This window comes from Galeopterus variegatus, unplaced genomic scaffold, assembly GCF_000696425.1.
Source record: "Galeopterus variegatus unplaced genomic scaffold, G_variegatus-3.0.2 Scaffold3800, whole genome shotgun sequence".
NCBI lineage: Eukaryota > Metazoa > Chordata > Mammalia > Dermoptera > Cynocephalidae > Galeopterus > Galeopterus variegatus.
In genome coordinates this window covers 76975-96987 of record NW_007729911.1, presented here as the reverse complement: position 1 = coordinate 96987, position 20013 = coordinate 76975, and the positions used below count along the sequence as shown (strand labels likewise).

At 42.9% G+C, this 20013-nt stretch overlaps 1 protein-coding gene across 1 annotated transcript in view; it reads left to right on the top strand.

The window, feature by feature from the left end:
- Window positions 1–20013, top strand: part of DOCK2 (dedicator of cytokinesis 2) — a gene marked incomplete at its 5' end in the record, with an annotated part of 156106 nt that overhangs the window by 117701 nt on the left and 18392 nt on the right. The window contains one exon of the mRNA XM_008586010.1: window positions 6947–7095. Within this exon, the coding sequence (XP_008584232.1) occupies window positions 6947–7095 (149 nt within the window). The remainder of the gene's footprint in view (window positions 1–6946; window positions 7096–20013) is intronic.

The window sequence follows — 20013 nt, the reverse complement described above, 5'->3', positions numbered from 1 at the left end:
GATTTTGCAGTGGGTGGAATTAGTTTTCTTGGTGACACATTGACTGGAGAGGGGAGGTTGTGAGGACAAATTGGTAACCATCAGACTAGCGCTGTGTCTGTGGAGGTCCTCCTTTGTGTCTAATCGATCCAACCAAGTGGCCTCTGACATCTGCAAATGCTCCCCAAACCAAATGGGAGAAAATCAGCCATGCAGAGCAGAGCAGGGTATACATTGCTCAGCCTTGCCTGGGAGAATTGGGGGTTTCAACAAGGGGTGTCCCTGAATGCCAAAAGGCCTTTGGGGGAGGGTTGGGTGAGCCACAGGCCCTCTCCGTCCCCCAAGAGGGCTGAGCTGAGCTGAATTTGCCTTTTAGTCAATAGAAACTTGGCCAAAGCCAAATGAGTTTCACCTTAAAGTCTGTGAAAAATTGAACGGTATTGAAGCATCAAGTAACTTGTGCTGGTGACAAAGTAAGGGGATGGCTATGAGTGGAATGAAATTGAAAGAGTGGGCTGCCACAGTCAGGCTTAGAAGGGTCGGTCCACACTGAGTACGTGACTGAGACTACAACACAAACACAGTGTTTGCGTGTCATCCTCTTCCCCGTGGTAAGAAAGGGGATGGAACAGCGCAATGCACCACACTCCAGAATAGTCTAAGCTCTCTTCATCCTGATGGTGGGACCAGGATACACCTGGGCTCACGGACTGGCAAACATTTCCCTAGCAGGGACATAAGGTGCTAGTTTTGTCTTCATATATTTTAGGAGTGATTCTTTGTTCTCCCTCTCTTGACCTGAGCTTCAGGGAGGACACGGGTATTGGCATCTTTTTATGGATATTATGTTATATCCAAAGCCTCTGCTTACCCTCTCTCAGTTCTGGGATAAGTGCATATGAATTGGTGTAGGGCTGGTACTGAATCGGTCCTTCTCAAAAAACCCAGAGGGATGATGGTGTACCCCAACTACTGGAGACAATTTGAATTTTGAATGTGGGGTAATTAGCACCTTTTGTCTGCAACTTGGCCTTAGCTTTATTTCTGGGATACTAGCAAGTATCTCACTGATTGTCCTATCATAGAGACAATGACCACATAGTGTGATAAATGGTAAGATAGAAATATTTTCTGGGTGGGCTGGCCCGTGGCTCACTCGGGAGAGTGTGGTGCTGATAACACCAAGGCCACGGGTTCGGATCCTATATAGGGATGGCGGGTTTGCTCACTGGGTGAGCGTGGTGCTGACAACACCAAGTCAAGGGTTGAGATCCCCTTACTGGTCATCTTTAAAAATATATATATATTTTCTGGGTGCTAAATGAACACAGGAGAGTGACCCAAGTCAGAGTTGGGGTGTCAGGAATGTTATCCTAGAGGGTTTGATATCTAAATTAAGATCTAGTAGGCAAGAAAGTTACTCCAGTGAAGATGGGTGGAACAAGAGCATTCCAAGCAAAAAAAATAATGTGCAAAACTTCAGCAGCTGGAGAAGGAAAGCTCCTGGCTGGAACACAGAAAGGGAGGTAGAGAGGAAAGGAAGGGTCTTCTCACAAGGCGCCCTCAGCTATGCCAGAGAGTTTAAGACTCCCCCCCCCCCACAATGAGGGCAATACGGAACTACTGAAGAATTTCCTGACTGCAGGGGACCCCTGTGTGGGGAGGAGGGAGGTCAGTTGGAAGACTTGGCACTGAACATGGAGGAAGTTGGCTCGGGGACATGACGGATGTAACTTTATGATGGGTTGGATGCTGGAGATAGAGGAAAGAATCAAAGATGATACCCAAGTTTGCTTGGGTGACTGTGCGACTGGGGGTGTCTTCACTCTGAGAGAGCAAAGGAGAAGGAGCAGACTTGTGGGGAAGAGGACAAGTTCAGACAAAGTTCTTAGGAGTGTTTCCCTCTGGAGCTGGGCTTGTGGCTGTGGCCTGATATACTTCAAGGTGGCTTTCCAGAGTGGACAAGGAATCTCCATTCCATTCTTTCCATGAGGCTGATATTGGGGAGAGCAAGTGAGAAAAAAGTGTCCCTGAGTCATGAAATAATTGCAAAAGCATATTTATACTTCAAGAGGGCTAAGAATTCAGGTAGGTATCATCGACTGCCATAGACAAAACTTTCTTGAAAAAGGGAGAAACCAGAGCCCAGAAATACTGCATTTTCCTATCTGCAGTCATTTGGACAAAAGAAAACTCCTTTTGATTAAAATACAAAGAGTTGAGTAGCTCTGCAGATTCCTCAGTGGCTGGTCTGAATTACAGTTGGGACTTGTCACCTGGTGGCAGATCTCCCAGCCTTTGTCAGACATCGGTGTACCTGAGGCGAGGACCCAGCCTGGGTACACAGCTCTCTGCTTCTCATTACCTCTGCCTATGAAGATTGATTTAAGGCTTTGCAATATTTATCTTTTAAACCACTTGTGTTTGTTTGCTTGACAATCAAGCAACAGTTTAGAAACGCTGCTTCCTGAAGCTTTACAGACTAATATAATTTCACAACTCCACTTACAAATGAGAAAAATTATTTCATCTAAAAACAGAGGAGCCAGACATTTCTGAGAAATCGTGGGTGAAGAGATGACAAAGTACTTTCTGAAAAACAGACCACATTATTAATGGCTTCCTCAGTGAAAATCTTGCTGACTCTCAGCCCCATGAGCCTCCTCCCTATGGGGATGCTGGTTTTGATAATTGTAAAACTGATGGCTTTCAGATCGATAAACCACTGCTTCTACTGGCGCCTGGTCTGCAGCTCCCAGAGCCCCTCAGTGGTCTGTGAGCAATGCACATATGTCCACAGTCTTTCCACCTGACAAATATATCCCTTCTCCTGCCACTTCCTCCACACCTATATTTTATGGAATCCTAGAATTTTGAATGGGGTCAAAACCATTATTCAGTTCAACCCTTTGGCTGATACTTTACCTTCTCATCATCTCTATCCATAGGCAACTACCTACTGCTTAAATATTTCCGGGGATGGAGAACTCACTAGTAGACCTTTCCATGAGAATGTACTAATTTTGCTCAGTTTTAAGTAGTATTTAAAGTCCAGTGACTTCTCAAAGAGATCATTAATATCTAAAATCTCCCAAGTGGACTTTTCTTTTGGATTTATATCTTTATAAAAGGATCTAACTGGGGTATCTCAACTAGAGTACAAACAGCGTGAACTTTTAAGGAAAAACCTGACGTCAGTTATGCCACACATCTGTTTTATGGCTGCTCCTAAGAGGGTGGTATCCCCAGGAGATAAAGGCAGTAAGATTTTTGTTTAGTTTTGTTTTTGTCTACTCAAGTCTGCTTCTTTTCTCTGTTGGCTCTGTCACTATGACAGGTAGTAACCCTTGGTCATTTCCTTCCATCCCAGAATAGTAACTGGCATATAGTGAGTCCTCAATAAATGTAGTAGACTGACTGACCGAATGAATGAATGAGTTAATTAACTGCATGAATGGGTTAGCCCTTTATCTGCTTTATATATCTCTTTCCTGCAGGTCCTAGGAGTCTCACTTTGCAGATGGGAAGAGTTTTAAATGATTTTTAATCTTGAGTCAACGAAAGCCTATTTCAGTCCTTAAATCATTGTCTTCTTATATTTTAAACTCTTGATCTGTTCCTTACCACCTTCCTTCAAGGTCTCATCAAATCTTTAGCTTCGGCAGAAGACAAATATGTTATCTCAGAAGCTGGGAATCTAGAGGGGACCCCGGCACTTTTATTGTCATTTCATTACTGAGTCACTGCAAGGTCATCTTCATGGGTATCTTCATGGGTCTCTGCCTGCTGGGCTTTTCCTCCTCCAGCCACCCTGTATACTGCAGTGACACAAATCTCCTTAAGGCACATCTTTTGGTGACTCCCTTTTGCCCAGAGAACTGTGGAAAAACAAGACTTTTTGTTGTGTTTTAAATCTTTTTTGTTAGAATCTCTTGTTTATTTTACTGTTTTTTTTTCCTTTTTGTCTTTTTTCGTGACCGGCAACGGATCGCAACCCTCAGTGTCGCGCCCGTACCGGACTGGGACCGGCAACGGGATCGCAATCCTCGGTGTTGCACCCGCACCTCGCTCAGCCAGTGAGCGGCCGGTCTGTATGTGGGATCCGAACCCTTGGCGGGAGTGCCGCCGTGCTCCCAAGCGGCGCACTGTAGCAGTGCGCCACCGGGCCGGCCCCTATTTTACTGTTTTAAGAGGAAGACTTTACAATCCTTATCTAACTTAATAAGAGAATGAACCATTCTTATCTTCTTGTGAGGTTTAATTATGACAATATCAGTGAAGGTATAATTAGGAAGTTAAGTACCATGAAGTTGGCGAGGTTGTTCATCTTCCAGTGACGAAGAATTCACCTAGTTTCTCTATGATAGGCATTCCAGCATGTATAATTTCCTCTAACAAAGTGTTTCAAAGTTAAAACATCCTTTTGAAGAGTACTTTTAAAATAAACTTTTGAATGAACACTGCAGGAACCTTCTTTACCCCTTCAAATAACTAGATCTGGACAAAAACCCAACTTTATGATGACAAGATGTGGACTAAGTATAGATTTAACTTAAATGATATGGTAATCTGTATGTAAATATTTTCCAACCTTCTTCCTTACCTCTCGAAACCAAGTGTAATGGCTAACCTAGTGTCTTGTACTCCCAAAAGTCCTTAGGCCAACAATTTCTTGAGTCCAAATTTGTCATTAAGTACAATTGAACCTCTGGCCTGTGATTTAATCAATAATTTTAAGTAAAGCTGAATCAAATTTTTTGTTGCCTACAATTTTGTTTCTGTAAAACTAACACCTCCTATTACATCTAAGAACTTTTAAAAATAGTGTTATCTCGCATTATTTTATTTCCAGGAGAATATTCCGCTTACTCTAGATCTATGTGCTCTAAAATACCCACTGTTCTCTAAATCTCCACTTTTCCTATGGCAATGTTAGCCACTTGTCAAGGATCATCCTAAATGCTACCTCTTCCTTTCACTCAAGGCACTTGAGATTTAGTCTGGCTCTCATGGAGTTTGCACCTTGGTGGGATGAATGGACATTAACTACACTAATTAGAATTTAATTACAAACTAAGATTGGGGCTCCTAGAGAAGGGACACAGTTCTATCAGAGCCTTAAAAGTTTTGCATGATCCTTCCAAACAGAGATCATTTCTCTTTTCAGAAGCCCTCATGGCATTTTGTGACTACCAGTTGGGGTTCTTTGGTTGTAAGCAACAGAAACCTACTTTGATAAATTTTAGTAAAAAGAAATGTATTTGGGAGGTAGACAGTACTTCATGAAATCAAAGGAAAGGCTGAGGAACCAGCCATCGGAAGAGGAGAAACCCAGAATAGCTCTGGAGAGAGAGCAGCCTGCACCCAAGTGCAGCCCTTCAGGGCACGTCTGTAATAACAACCAAGCTCCATGAAGGACATTTTGTATAGTGGTTAAGAGCACAGTCAGACTGGATCCACCGCTTACTAGCTGTGCACACATGGCAAGTCCCTTTGTTTTCTCATGAGCAGAATGGGGAAATACAATGTATCTCCTAGAGTAACTGGGAAGATTAACTGAGATAATTCATGCAAGATACTTAAAACAGTGCCTAGCACATCGTAAGCACTCAGTATATTCCAGGAATGTTAGCAGTTATTATTAAAATTCCCTCAAGATTTAGATTTGGGGGGCTATCCTAATTAGGGTCAGGTGCTTAGCCCTTTTCCAGAGGAAGGCAGAGAGCCTGATGGCAGTTTCCCCAGGATTATAGCCCACAGCAGGATGACTCCCCAGAGTGCAATCAGGGTGCTGTGCAGAAGAAGGGAGTGCAGGTGTTGGGCTGACAGAACAAGAGACATCTGCTGCCTCTTTCCACCTTCATCTTATTCTAGCTTCTGCCATTGCTCATTCTTTTTGTTTGTTTCTTTTTCTGTAATCACCTCTGCCAGATTTTAAGTACCCAATGGGAAAGAACCACATCTTATCCCTGTACCTCTAGAAAAACAGGGCCTTTCACATCAAAGGTATTCAACATCTATTTGTTGGATTGAATTAAAATGAGATCCTGATGTATATGATTTCCATCTCAGCTCAAGCAGCATCCAGGTGGGGGTGGGTTGAAACATTTTAAAAATTTTATTTGTTCTTTCAAGGTTTTCTATTTTCAAAAGAAATGTAGAGACAAAGCTGTGTGGGACTTCAGAACCTTCCAGAATTTTTCCAAGACAGCAATGTCAAGAGAGATACCCTTCTCTGAAAAAGTTTTAATTTATTTAAAATGAAAGTCAATGTGCACAGGATGCAAGTGGAAGTCTGTTCATTTTTGTACTGTTTATACCAATGAATAATATCCATGAAATAGGGGTACGGCTAAATAAACAGATAGTAGAGAATACTATAAAACAGTTAAAGATAACTAAGTTGGTCCCTCTATATGACAACATAGAAAGTGCTCTGAGAAATATTGGTGAGTGAAAGAAATCAAGGTGCAGAGCAATACCTAAAGCATGGTCCCTTTTGTAAAAAAGGAGACAAAAACAGATGTCACTCTATGTATTTTATACTGATACATATGTATGTGAAATCATGAAAAAAGATCTTGATGGTTTATAATCACAGTATATTACTTAAATGAAAAGCAAAATCAAAATGATACTAGATATTTTACACGATATATATATATAGTTATATACTGATATATATATATATAATTATATATTTATGTATGTATATAAATTAAAATAACTGGCTGCTTCTGGGTCATAGGGGTTAGGGGAGGGACCAGAATTGTGAATGATGTTCTAAGGAAATTTTAACTTAATCTTTACCATTTTAATTTTTTCTAAGGAGAATATATTCATGAATTATTTATTTAATGGAAAAGTATATATATATATGTATATATATGTATAATTAATAATAATAATAATAATAGTAATTTAGAAATGAGGATGCCCACGTGCCACTCACCTGCCTTCTTTCCAGAATGCCGGGACATTCTGCTTCCCGTCATCACCAAAGAGCTAAAGGAGCTGCTGGAGCAGAAGGACGAGATGCAGCACCAGGTGCAGGAGAAGAAGTACTGCGTTGAGTTACTCAACAGCATCTTGGAGGTCCTCAGCTGTCAGGACGCGGTGAGTTCTTGTGGGGTGTAGGTATCCTGGACTCAGACTAGGGCTGAGTCGATTAAGTTCTAAAATATTGATGCTGATGAATAGCATCCGAAGTCTAAAGATAAAAGTCAACGGCTTGCTCTGTGGGCCTACTCTTCTAGTGACTAACCCCAATTGCTGTGAAAGATGGCTTGGGGACTGGAGTTGAGTGTAGCATTTTGTCACCATATGTCTTGTTGGGCAGGCTTTCTCAGAGTGTAGGTATGAACATCACTGCAGCCTTTTTAGACGGCTTATTCATCTACTCCAGCCCAGGTTTGCAGGGTGGGAGGGGGAGTTTCTAGGCGCACATGTCCAAGAGAACCTCTTATCTGCTTTCTAAGCTGGTTTACTTGGCTTTTGCTTCCCCAGTTATCTCCTGAAATGGTAAAAATGGTTAAGACTCTTCCTGGATGAGCAGATTGCCCAGGCCCACACTCCAGAAATAGGGTGTGAAGTGGGATGGTGGTAAGGAGATGGCTGTGGCACTGAAGCCAAGGTACCTCTTGTAGACATAGTTCAGAGATTAGGCAGGGATGGAGCCAAAAGAAAAGTCTCAGTGAGAGTAAGTGGAGGGCTTCCTGAGGGCAGGATCTGCAGAAGACGATAAGCCAAATGGAGTGGTGAAGATTGAGAGGCAGTGACTAGACACAGGCTAGAATTCTTAAGAACTGGGAAGAGGGAGATAAGGGTTCTCGATTTGACCAAAGTTCCTTTGGCAACTCCATCTTATCCTTGAGTAATGTCCAGGATGTCACCTCTCCCAGGGTGATGGAGATGCAAAGGATTACTCAAAGCCCATTTCTCCAGAGCAGTGAGAGGCCCAGAAGTGGTTAATCCCAAGATCAATTCTTTCAAGAGAGAAGAATTCCTAGGAATAACCCCAAACGAGGTTTTCTCTCAGTTCTTATTCTCCAGGCAAGAAAGTTACAGAAAAGGAACACAGGTGATTACAAAAGGAACAATGAGATAATCATCATGGCAACACTTAGTTCCCCAAGAAGCTCAAAGAAACAGCTGACGGCAAGATGTGGAACATCCTCCAACCATTAACCTTGAAGATTTTAGCTCACATACTTTCCCATCAGTAGGTTTAGCTGCACCAAGGACGACTGCCCTTAGAGCAAGCATTTTTGCTGTGTTACAATTTTTTTTTTTTTTTTAAATTTATAACAGAGACTTTAGTCCTGGGAAAGTTTTCTGTTTTTCCCAAGCTTAGCATTTGTGTGTGCAATTCTAAAAAGTTAGGCTATTCCTTAAACTACAGGGCTGTGGCCTAGCTAAAACTACATTTGCTTTATTAATGTCGGTATCCTCCACACAGGAGATACTCTGCCCTTAGATGGGACTGATTTCAGAGGACTATGTAGACCCAAACAACCAAAAAATCTTTTCTAAGCATATGTGTGAGCATTGCCCTCTTTCCTCCCTAGAAAACCCTCAGAGAGGAGCTTTCTGGATGAACGGTATCTATAATTGACTATCATTTGAAACCTCTGCAGAACAATATTCCTTTACTGCTGGTATCCCAAACTAGTATCAGTTTCCTTGTGAGATGTCTCTCCTGTCTCTTCCTTTCTATTCTTTTTTTTTCCTTTTTGTCTTTTTTCGTGTCTGGCAATGGATTGCAACCCTCAGTGTCGCGCCCGTACCGGACCAGGACCGGCAATGGGATCGCAACCCTCGGTGCTGCGCCCGCACCTCGCTCAGCCAGTGAGCGGGAACCGGTCTGTATGTGGGATCCGAACCCTCGGCAGGAGCGCCGCCGCGCTCCCAAGCAGCGCACTGTAGCAGTGCGCCACCGGGCCGGCCCTCTTCCTTTCTATTCTAACCATCCTAATGAAGCTTCTTCTTACCTTATTACTGGGTAAATGCAGTAGCTTCATTCATTCATTCACCCAGAAATACATATGATGCATGGTTGTATGCTAAGCATTGGGGACATGGAGGCATGGTCTCATCTCTTTCCTTAAGGAAATCTTTATAGACACATAAATAAGCAATTGCAGTATCGTGTAATGATTAAAATCTAGATGTGTACTTGGGTGGATAGAGCTACCAAGGACTCTGTGTGTGTGTTTAGGCATTTTTTTCAAGGACACCTTTACAAAGTAGGTGAAGCTTCAGATGGTGAATAATTAATGACCATAGCTTCCACTTTATTTGCTGTTTTCCAGGCACTGTACTGAGTGTAATCCATGAATTCTCTCTGCTCACCCTGATCCTAGGTACTAAGGCTTATTATTCCCATTTTACAGATGAAAAAATTTAAACTTATAGACAATTTTAATATTCAAGACCAAACAGCAAGTAAGTGCCAGTGTGAAAATTCAAACCCGGGTTGGTCAGACTCCAGAGTCTGCGTAATCATAGGAATGAGAGAAAGTCGTGGTCTTTTTCTTCTTTTTTTCATCCTGTCTCCACCCTTGTTTCAAGAAAAGAGAATATAAAACCAGAGAATTTATGTACTCAGGACTCATTCAGGCATTGATGTTAGGGTGATAATGTTGTTTCTGTAAGCACACTCACTGGCCAGCTTTTGAGCTGGTGCCAGTCTTTGCTGTCTGATTTTTTAAGTTTTTTTTAAAGGCGAGTTTGGTCTTACTCATAGTGTAGGAACATGAGGGTCGGCCCATTATTTCTGCAGGAACAGCATAAAGAATGTTGCCTGTTTCTGTTGAAAAACCAATTTGCAATGTTTCTTATATTTCAGTAATGTTTAGATCCCCTTTAATGGGATAAAAATCAAAGACTCTTGGGAATATGCCAGTGCACCTCTGTTTGAGGAACCCAGTTATGATGGGCTAACTGTCAAGTTCCTGATTTGGGTAGAAGGATGGCCCCAGTTCACCGTTCATTTGTAGAGCAGGATGCTGAGGCTCTGCCCATCCCAGGGGAGTAGCCCCCTGGAGTTCTGCCCTGACAGGTAGTCATCCTTTTGCACATTCAGAATCAGCAGACACTAGTAAGAGGAGGCTGCTGTCTCACACATCCTCGGTACTTAGGGCTTCAAAGCCTCTGAGCTCCCCTTGGGGGACTGTGGCATCTGGACTTTTGGTGTCACTCTTATTGCCTCTGAGTGTGTTGCTTTTATAATGAATTCGGACTGTGGGGATGAGCCCATCCCTTTCTCAGGGTGAGCAACTGTCTGCTGGATGAGTTATACTGTTATCACCACTGAGTTTAGTACAAGACCATGATGCTTTTAGTGAACTTCACATCCCACCTCTCCAGCTCATGAAGATGGAAATCTCTCTCCTCTTCTCAAAAGGTTCTTCGATGAATGGGACTCATTTGGTGGCCATGACTACTTTCAGCTAAACTGAAAATCAGAAGTCCAAAAGCATCTAATCTAAATCTCTCTTGTTCTAGTATGCAATGGCTTTCAACTCTGACTCTACATTCATATCACCTGGCGAGCTTTTTAAGGGCAGCAGTTCCTTGGCCCCAGTCCTAGGTATTCTGATTTAATTAGCCTGGGGTTAGCAGGGGAAATGCAATGAGAAGTTTAGCAAGTGATGATAAGGGCAGCCAGGGTGAAGGATCACAGTTCTAGTGCAGAAGGTCTTGAACTTGAGCATGCGCTCTAGTGACCTGGAGGAGCTGTTAAAACACATTTCTGATCATTAGATCCAGAGGATGGGATATGATCATTTATTTTTCTAACAAGTTCCCTGGTTATGTTGATGCTGCTGGTCCAGGGGCCATGTCCTAAGAACCACTGCTCTGGTGTGACCTATTTTTTTCCTTCATTATCCCCTGGAAATGAAGGAACAGCTGGGCTCATTCTCAGTTCTTACCTTTTTAATTTAAAAGCCCTCTGCAGTCTATAAAATGTAGCATCTTCCAATATGCATTTAATAAACCATAAAATGGCAAAGACCTAAAACACATTTATTTATACTCATAAATTCATTTTTGTGGGGTAGTAGGAACATGGCATGTGCAAGGATCTGACTTTGAAAATCCAAACCATCAGATGTGCTGTTTGGTTTCTATAGGTATCAACTTCTCAAAATTGGAAATTTGGAAGAAAGCAAATAAAAAAGGCTCCCAGAACAAAAGTTCTGGATTTTTCTTTTGGCTCTTTGGACCCCCTCTGCTGATAAAAGAATAGCCATTTTTTTACTGGCTCTTAGTTGGCACTATAGAAAAACACAGTGTTCTACCACCATCATAGACTACATCTGTTACTGGACTCAGGTCCGGCTGCCGGCCTCTTTGAAAAGGAAAGAAAAAAAACTCAGAAGTCAAATGGTTGGTGCTGGAAAAGCAGATATATTCAGCTGAAGGAGATGGTAGACTACCCCATCTCAAAGATTTACATTTACTGAGGGGTTTAAAAGGAAGGGTTTGAGGGAATGGAATGTGGGAGGTGAAAAGCAGGAGAGCAGGAGATGTGAGTTACGAGGGGTCCGTGTCTGTGAGTCAGGTACAAGGTCTTGCCAAGGCCTCATCTGGTTTCTGTTCTCATCTTTGCTGTTATCTCAGGACCCTGCAAGATTTTGATTTTCTGTGGTGTACTTGGCTAGTGCCCAAGGTCAGCTTCAGTCATTTGGCCTTGATCATTTCTCAAAACTCTACAAGTCTCAGAGAAAGAACTGTTAGCTTTGCAAAGTACTAATTAGCTTCTCAGCCTTGTTTTCCTATTTAGCGAGCGAGATAAGAAAGTCAGGGGATGAGAAGCAAGAGTGGAGAGAAAAAAAACTGTCCTTTTAAAACTCCTCCCCCCCTCTGCAGCCCAGGCAGCTTTAGGTCCCAACAGGGCTTCAGTCCTGCTCACTCCGACATGTCCACCTACTGGAACCATGGCCCAGGGATAGAACCACAGGTGGAAATTTAGCAATTATAGTGCAGGAGGCCAAGCCGCTTCCATTTGTAGGGTGTGTATGTTTGAGGGTCAAGAAAGGGAGCTTGTCTTCAACTGATTGTCATTGTTTCGGTAATTACAGCCCAGCTCAGTAGGCTTATCTTATTCTTTTCAACCCTGGGTGGCATATGAGTCAGGGTAAGAAGTCTGCCTTAGTCTGGGTGTTGATTTTTTTAATGATAGTGTTAAATCCCCTCACCCAGCTTGCTCCAGTTGCACTTAACATATGAAAGGTGAAGGATGAAAGGCCTGACTTCTGCCTCTGTTGAGTCCTTTTCTCCCCCACACTGGGCAAGTTTAGTTGTCAACTCCAGGTACTTTGAAAGGTGGCTTCACACTGGTTTCCTTCTGTACATCGCTGGGCTGCTGAGGAATTCATAAAATTTAATTTTGTGCCATACCTGGAGGGAGTTGGTTTTTCCCCTCTTAAAACTGGGTTTCTTTATGTTTCATTCCTCTAAGAGCAAGCGGAGTCTTTGTTTTGTACCCTGCCTAGCAATCGTAAGTGGGTAAAGATGACTCCTAATTCGGAACAGGAAATGGTGTTGATTGTGTCTGAATCATGGAGGTAGGGAATGCCCAGAATCATCTTTTAAAAAATTCTTTGAATCTATTGACTAACCGAATGTGTGTATTGGGGGGTGGGGAGCGTTGGGGGGGGGCGGCAGGGGGGAACCAAGGTAGTCTATTAATTATGAGTGGTTTGAGGGTTCTGATATTTTTATTCATCAACACTGGCTGGGAGGGCTTTTGCTCACGCAGTTTCTCTTGCTTGGGGTGTTATTCCGAGTTCCCACTCTTTCTATGTAGGTGTGTTGATCTAAAAGAAACTAAGTCTGAACATATAAAGGAGGAAACTAAGTCTGAACATATAAAGCATAGGATTTATTGAGCCAATATGATGTGTGCAACCAGGAAAGTGCATAGGTCACCCTGAGAAATGTGTTCCAAAGGACACCAGCAGGGCGTAGCATTTTAAAATCACAAGAAGGGGAAAGAATCAAAAGAGAGAAAGAGAGGACAGCACCCCCATCATTACATCAGTTTTTCTATTGGTTGTACATGACGTATAGATTTGGGAGTGTTAATAGGTTCTGTCCTATACGCAGGGATCTAGGGTAAGGGCTACAAGAAACATTCTAGGTTATTTTATTACTTTTCTGGTGCCAGTACTTCTGCTTTTCAGTTAAAATGGTCTTATGATAACGTTTTCCAGGACATGGGACATGACTACTGGCTTATCCTGGATCTCCCACGGCACTGCAATTTAGCTGACCTGGTCAGAGCAGATTTTTTAGTCATCAAGTGAAAACCTAAACTCCTTTTAGGTTCAGCTCAGATAATACCTTCTTTCCGAGATTTTGTCAATTCCATGCCCTGCCTTCCATCCCCACACCACCCCCAGGTAGGATTAAGGACTTTCTTAACTGTATGTTCACAATGCTATTCCAGCATCAGTTGTGTTAATGCTCTCTTGCGCTTGTCCCTCTGCCAGGCTTGGAGCTCAGAACCTCACACAGTAAGCCATATTCCCCTTGACTTCTCAGAGCTTACGCTTTCAGCCTCGCCTCTCACCAGTCCCACCTGACTCTCTGTCTTCCTGCTCCACTAAAATTCTTTCAATTCCTCAAAAGTGCCACACTCTCTCACTTAACTGCAACATGTACTGTTTGCACTGCCTGAATGCATGACCTCTGCTCTTTGCCTAGCTAAATCCTACCTAGCATTCAGAAGTCAGATTAAATGTTACTCTCCCCAGGAAGTCTTCTCTAATGCTCTTCCACACCTCTGTTGTGGTCCTGGTAGCAGCTCCTGCCTGCTCCATTGTCGCACCTGTGTTGCCATCCCCCGAGGACTTGTCTGTCTGCCTGCTGAACAGAATATCCTGAGGATAGAGATCAACTGTACCTGCCTTTGCAGGTCGAACTACACTCCGCCACACACCAGCCACCCCAGCACAGTGCCTGGCTCATGAAGCTATTTGAAGGAAGGCAGAAATGAGCAAATATGACTCTCTCAAACCAATGGCAAGGCTTGATTTCTCCCTGGGGCCTTCTGCTCTGAGTGCTAGGAGAGTGTTCTCCCTCCTCTTTGTGCCCTCCTTGGATGTCAGGTGCAGAGAGTTGAATTAATCACACTCCTCAGTTCACGACACATCATCCTCATTGGTCTGTGCAAGGCCCTTCCTTGTTGTGTATATGGATTTTGTCAAAAAACAAAATTTCATCAAATTGATTTTAATGATCCAATTGGTTTTTGTTAGTGATTATGGATCAGGCAGCATCCCATCTTAACAACAGAAGGAGCTCTGCTGCACTGGACATGGCAGAACAGTTGGTTTTTGTAAGGTAATTTGAGCAAGAACAGGGAAACAGAGAAACAGAAAAAAGCAGATTGGTTAATATCATATTATTTCAGGTTTCTTCCTTGTAAGAGTTAAAGCAGAGGGGATTCCTTATGCCAGCTCAGGCTGATTGAGACCTTTCCAATGGGTTGCTGTGTATCTGCTGTTTTTTAGGAATAACTGGTTTGGGGATTTTCCTACTTTCTTAAAGTTTCTTTTTGATTACATGGCCCTTAGCATGAGTGACTTCATTTTGGTTTGATTTGTTGGGGCCTAGTATATGGGCTCAGTCCAAAACAATGGCCTCTTACAATTTTATTTAACAATTTCTTACCTTTTATCCCCATTTTCCACTCCTATTTCTCCGCCGTCCCACCGTGGGTGATTTGACTAATATATTGAATATGCGTATGTGGTTTTGGGGTGTGTGCATGTTTTTAAACACATACACACTATGCCCCTCCCTTAAAGAGAATCAGACATTGGCAACAAAGGGCATTAGCATCTTTGGCTCCGTTAGGGTCCTGATGGGTGGGGAAGGGACTGAGGCATGAGCAGGAGTCATCTAGACTAAAGGGAATTCTGGGTCCAGCGCTGCCCCCAACCTGCCATGTGGGAAAGCAGCCAACCCTGCAGGCCTGTGCTCAGTGCCTTTTTCTGAAGCATCGCTGTGGCCACCCTGAGTGCTGGGTTCTCTGACAATCCCAGGCAGCCTGTCTGATGCAGGGTTGAAGGGAGGCAGCTGCTGCCTCTGCATTACCGTGTAGTCCCAGGAATCAATACCACCCTGCAAAAGCAGCAGGGTTTTCTTCCAACCTATCTGCCCCCTCGTATTTCATATAAAGGGCAGGGAGACAAGGCCTGCTGAAATTCTGACTGTGGTGCATGCCAGAGAGGAGCTAATTGAGCCCCAAGCTTAAAGTTGAAGTAGATGAGAATCCTGTAACTTCCAGTGCATCCAAAGCCATTTTCTTTTTATCCCTTTCTCTTCCTCTGGCTTTCATGGTGTTACATGTGATTTTCCTTGACCAATGGAATGATTTCCCATGGATGACGACATTCCACACACCTTCGCAGCACCTTTTAACCTGTGTGGTGCATTCTCATACATCACAGTTACCTGTTTCTGGCCACCACTGGGAGAAGTAGGTTTATTATCCACATTTTACTGGTGAGGAAGCTGAGCCTCAGGCTGAGGTTAGAGAGTTGATAAAAGGCAGAGTCTGGAGGGTATCATCCCATCTCACCCCAAAGTCAACAACCTCTCACACCCTACTTTGCCTCCTACCACTTCACATTTACTCTTTACCACTTAAAAGCACATTCGCCAGCACCATTTCCTTAGTGGAAGTAAGAGCACAGGTTTTAGAGTCAGAATACAGTTATTTATCCATTCCACAAATATCTAGAGATCGTGTGCACTATTCTATATGCTGGGGCTATAGAGTAGGGGATAAATTCTGGTTCTGCTTCTTATTACCTGTGACACCTTGGGAAGTCATATAATATCTCTGTAAAGATGAGGATATCATTTCCCCAGGTGTGTCAGGATTCTAGTAAACAAGAACCCCTGTGAAGACATCCAGCATTACACCTGGCACATAATCCGTTCTGTATGCATGTGGCTTTCTTTCTTCCCTTGATGCTCCCCTTTCCTCCTATACTCCTTTCTCTGTTGTAGGCTGCTCCTAAAATATCCCTGTAATTCTTTAAAGGACAGCAAAGGGCCAGGTGGCTTCCTGGGAGAATAATAGACAAATACTGAGTCTGAGGAAGATTCCATAGCGCCATTGGCATGGGAGGCAACCCCCAAGCCATCCCTAGTGGCAGCCAGATGCTGGGGAGTCCTCTCAGGTTGTACGGAGGGCTTGCCAAGAAGCAGCGGATGCTGATGCTGGAGTATAGCCTTCCCCTGCAGGGCATCTGTACCTTACAGAGCTCCTTTCGAGTATTCCAGAATGTCAGGGCTTGTGGTAACACTTGTGATGTGTGGTGCGCTGGGGCTGGCTCATACCGGCTCATGAGAGCCAGGTGTTAAATGTTTAGGAATTTTGTGAGGTGGTTGTTAAATAACTACCATTATTAAAAATTTATATAAATCTGTAATTAAACGAGCTGTATTAAAATCAGAGGTAATAGATACTCAAAACATAAAAACCTCTAATTATCTTACTATATTTTATCCTTATCTACATGCTTGAGGTTATTTACAACTATTGTGTCTGTATGATAAATACTATTTAATGCTCTGTCACTGAGCCTTGAAATCAACCACGAAGGGAGAATTTCTCCCACAGAAAACTGGCAAACGTTACATATCCAGGTCTTCACATTTTTCTTTCTGGAGAGCGGATTGACAAATATCTACCAGCACACCACTGCAGGGACTCAGGAATCATCGGAAACCAAGAAAAGCCCAGAGGCCCAGGGGAGCTGCCTGTGCACGTCTCTTCTCCCCAGCAGACTCTAAATCTGCCACCTAAGTGTTCTCAAGTGCTGGTGGAAGGGAATGGGCTCCAGGCATAGAGCGATTTTAAGACAAACTAAACACCCAATCTAGACCAGGGAGGGGAGATGTGTTTCATTTCTCATGACCATTCTCATTGCTCAGTAATGGCTGCTTTCCTAATAATGTTGAGAATTTTGAGGTCTTATGTAGGCCAGTGAAAAAGAGAGCCCTGATTTCTGCAGTAGGGGAGGCACGGGGACTATAGTTCAGGTGTCATGGATTTGCTATGCCAAAACTATCCCAAAATGTGGGAAAGGCAGGTTTAACAGGGAGATTGCTATCTTTTACTTCAGTAGGTTTTGGCCTTAAATAGGGTTTAAAAATTATGAAACCATGATCTTTGATTAGGCAAACATCAGTGTTCATTGTTACAAAGAAGACCCAGTGATGGTTACCAAAAATAATGAGCAAAAGTCTGATGAGAAACAGGATATTTGCATAGTCTCAAAGTATCTTCCCACTTATTAATGGTGCAGGGAAAGATAGTCACTTTACAGTGGAGAAAGCTGGCATCATCTTAACCAAGCAAAGAAAGGGAAATCACCAGTAAGGAGACCCATCAGCCTTGGTGCCTTCTGATGTGCCACACTGAGGAGGGCTTCTCATTGTGGCTCTTCTGTGGGGCTCTTGCCAAAAAAGCACAACCTCAATCTATTGAAGAGAAGACATTAAACAACCCCAAATGGAGGAATACAAAATAACAAAGTAATACCGTTCAGAAGCGAAGGCCATGAGAGATGGAAGCACTGTGGGATCCTGAATTTGGATCACAGACCATGGGCATTAGAAGGAAAACTGATAAAATTAAAGTCTGTAATTTAGTTAATAGTATTGGACCAATGTGGATTTCCTGGTTTGATCATTTTACTTCTGTTAAGTCAGATGTTAACAGTATGGGACACTGGACAAGGGGTACATGAGTACTCTTTGTATTATTTTTTCCAACTTTTCTATAAGTCTAACATTATTTCAAAATAAAAAAAAGATTTTTAAAAACTTATTTTTGAAGTACTTAAGGGATTATTACTAACTTGCAAAGAATGAATTTCGAGGGCAAATAGTTCTCCGAAGTGCACCTGTTCCAGTGTGAGGGGATGCTAGTAGATAAGGAGTTTTCTCTGCTTTGTGAGTTAAGGCAACAAAATCCACAGACAAATCACTAATCTTACTGGAGGATTCCACTTGCAAAATTTCTGTTAACTGCTTCAACCTGCCAAGACATCAAGGTAACCTACCGAATGAGCAATTGGGTAATTACTGTACTAACCCAGCATTTAGTGTGTGTTAACTCAGGACTAGGCTCTGGGGATGGGGAACCTGGGGAAACATGAGAGCCTGTTCTGTCCTCAAGGACCTCCCAGGCTGCAGCATTTCACGTGGGCTATGACAGCCCTGTCCATGCAGGAATTTCTAGGCCAGGATGTGGGGCTTGCATGTCACCTGATGTTTGCCTGGCAGGCTTGGAAAGTAGGTGGTTTGGCTTTGCTTCCAGGATGGTCTTCAGATCGTTTATTCTCAGGGGATCCACCTGGAAAATTAGAAGAAAGCTTTTGTGGATGATTGATTGGAACTCCCCCCAATAAAAATTAATAATCCGACATGTTCTGTTCCATCAGCACCAACTAGAAATACATCTTGAGGTGTTCTTTAATATTCCTTTATCTTCCATGACCAAAGTTTAAATAAGTTTGCCTGCAGCCAAATCCATGACAGCCTCTCCCCGCTTGCTCTCTCCCATCCTCAGTCCCACACCCTTCTCACTTTCTCACTAGGCCTGGGTGAGGGGGACACCAAACATTCAGAAATCCAGAAAAATAGTATTTTAATGCAACATTTTAAAAAGTTAAAATTTTGATGTTTAGTTCATCATGGAATTTTTGTATTTACTTTCTAATAATTGCATTCGGCTTTATTTGTCTCAATTACTGAGTTTTTTGGCACACCTTCAATTTTGCCTCCTAGGCAAATGTCTAACTCCCTCACCCTAGTCCTAGCCCTGCATAATACCTCTCATCAACACTGGCCACCTGCAGTAGCAGAGCTGGGATCTGATGTATGAATGAGTGTGGAGCTTGCAGGGCTGGAGAAGTTACCTTTCAGTTCTCCCTCCAAGACTGTGAAGGGACTATGGAAGATTTCTGTCTGCAGGGAACCCTTGCATAAAAGCACTAGTTGAAAGAAACAGCCATTTACACTCTAAACCTTCACTGGGTCAGCCACTTGCTTTCCAAAAAAAGCATTTCTTGCATAATGTTTGAATGAAATCTCCCCTTCGCAGTTGGGAGGCACAAGTTAAAAGCCCACTCAGCAGCAGAGAAATATGGCTATGTTTGGTCCAGGTTATAGTTGCAGAGGGAGCTATAACTTTGATTTGCTCAACTGGTATAAATGTAAATCCTCAAGTGAAACGTGCTAAGCGGGGAAGGTATTGTTTTTAAGGATGCTTTTGATCCACAGCTCTGTCTTTAGTGCCCCAGGTGCCATGTGCAATCTGGGGGCAGCAGCCAAAGACTGCACCAGGGAAGCTTCCAGCAAACAATCCAAGAGTTCTAGAATGGACATTTTCTCAGGGAGATTTTAGATCACTTTTGTCTTAGAGACAAACACAATTGATTTAGCAGCCCAGTTGGAGAATAAAAAGTTTAATTTCAGCACAGTTTTTCCAAGCAACCTAGCAAGCTAAAATTAACTTTGACTCTATTTATTACCTTTTCTTCTACCTGGAATTCAAACTCAAGTTAGCTTTTCTCTCTAACCCTATTTTCTACTGTTTTCAGCAGGCACTTTGCATTTTAGCAAGGCTGCTCTCCCTCTCCTATTAAGCCTTCATGCTCTTTCCTCTTTCTTTGCCGTTTACCCTGTTTTCTTCCACCTGGAAAGGCACTCTCTTCCTTCTGCCTATCCTGAAGGTCTCCAACTTGTGGGTCACAGCCTGAATCTAGCTCACAGATACATTTTGTTTGTCTTGCAGAATTTTTTAATAAAACCCACAGTTCTACTACTTCCTATTGTTTTTTAGATGACTGGATTCCCACATTTATATGATCTTCCCTGCCCCTACAGACATCTGAATTATGACCCCCGAGAGCCAAACATTGCCTTTCCTAACAGGCCCAACACAATTTCCCTTCCATTAAGAAATTGTCCCACGTTCTTCTGTTTCAGTCACGTGCTCTG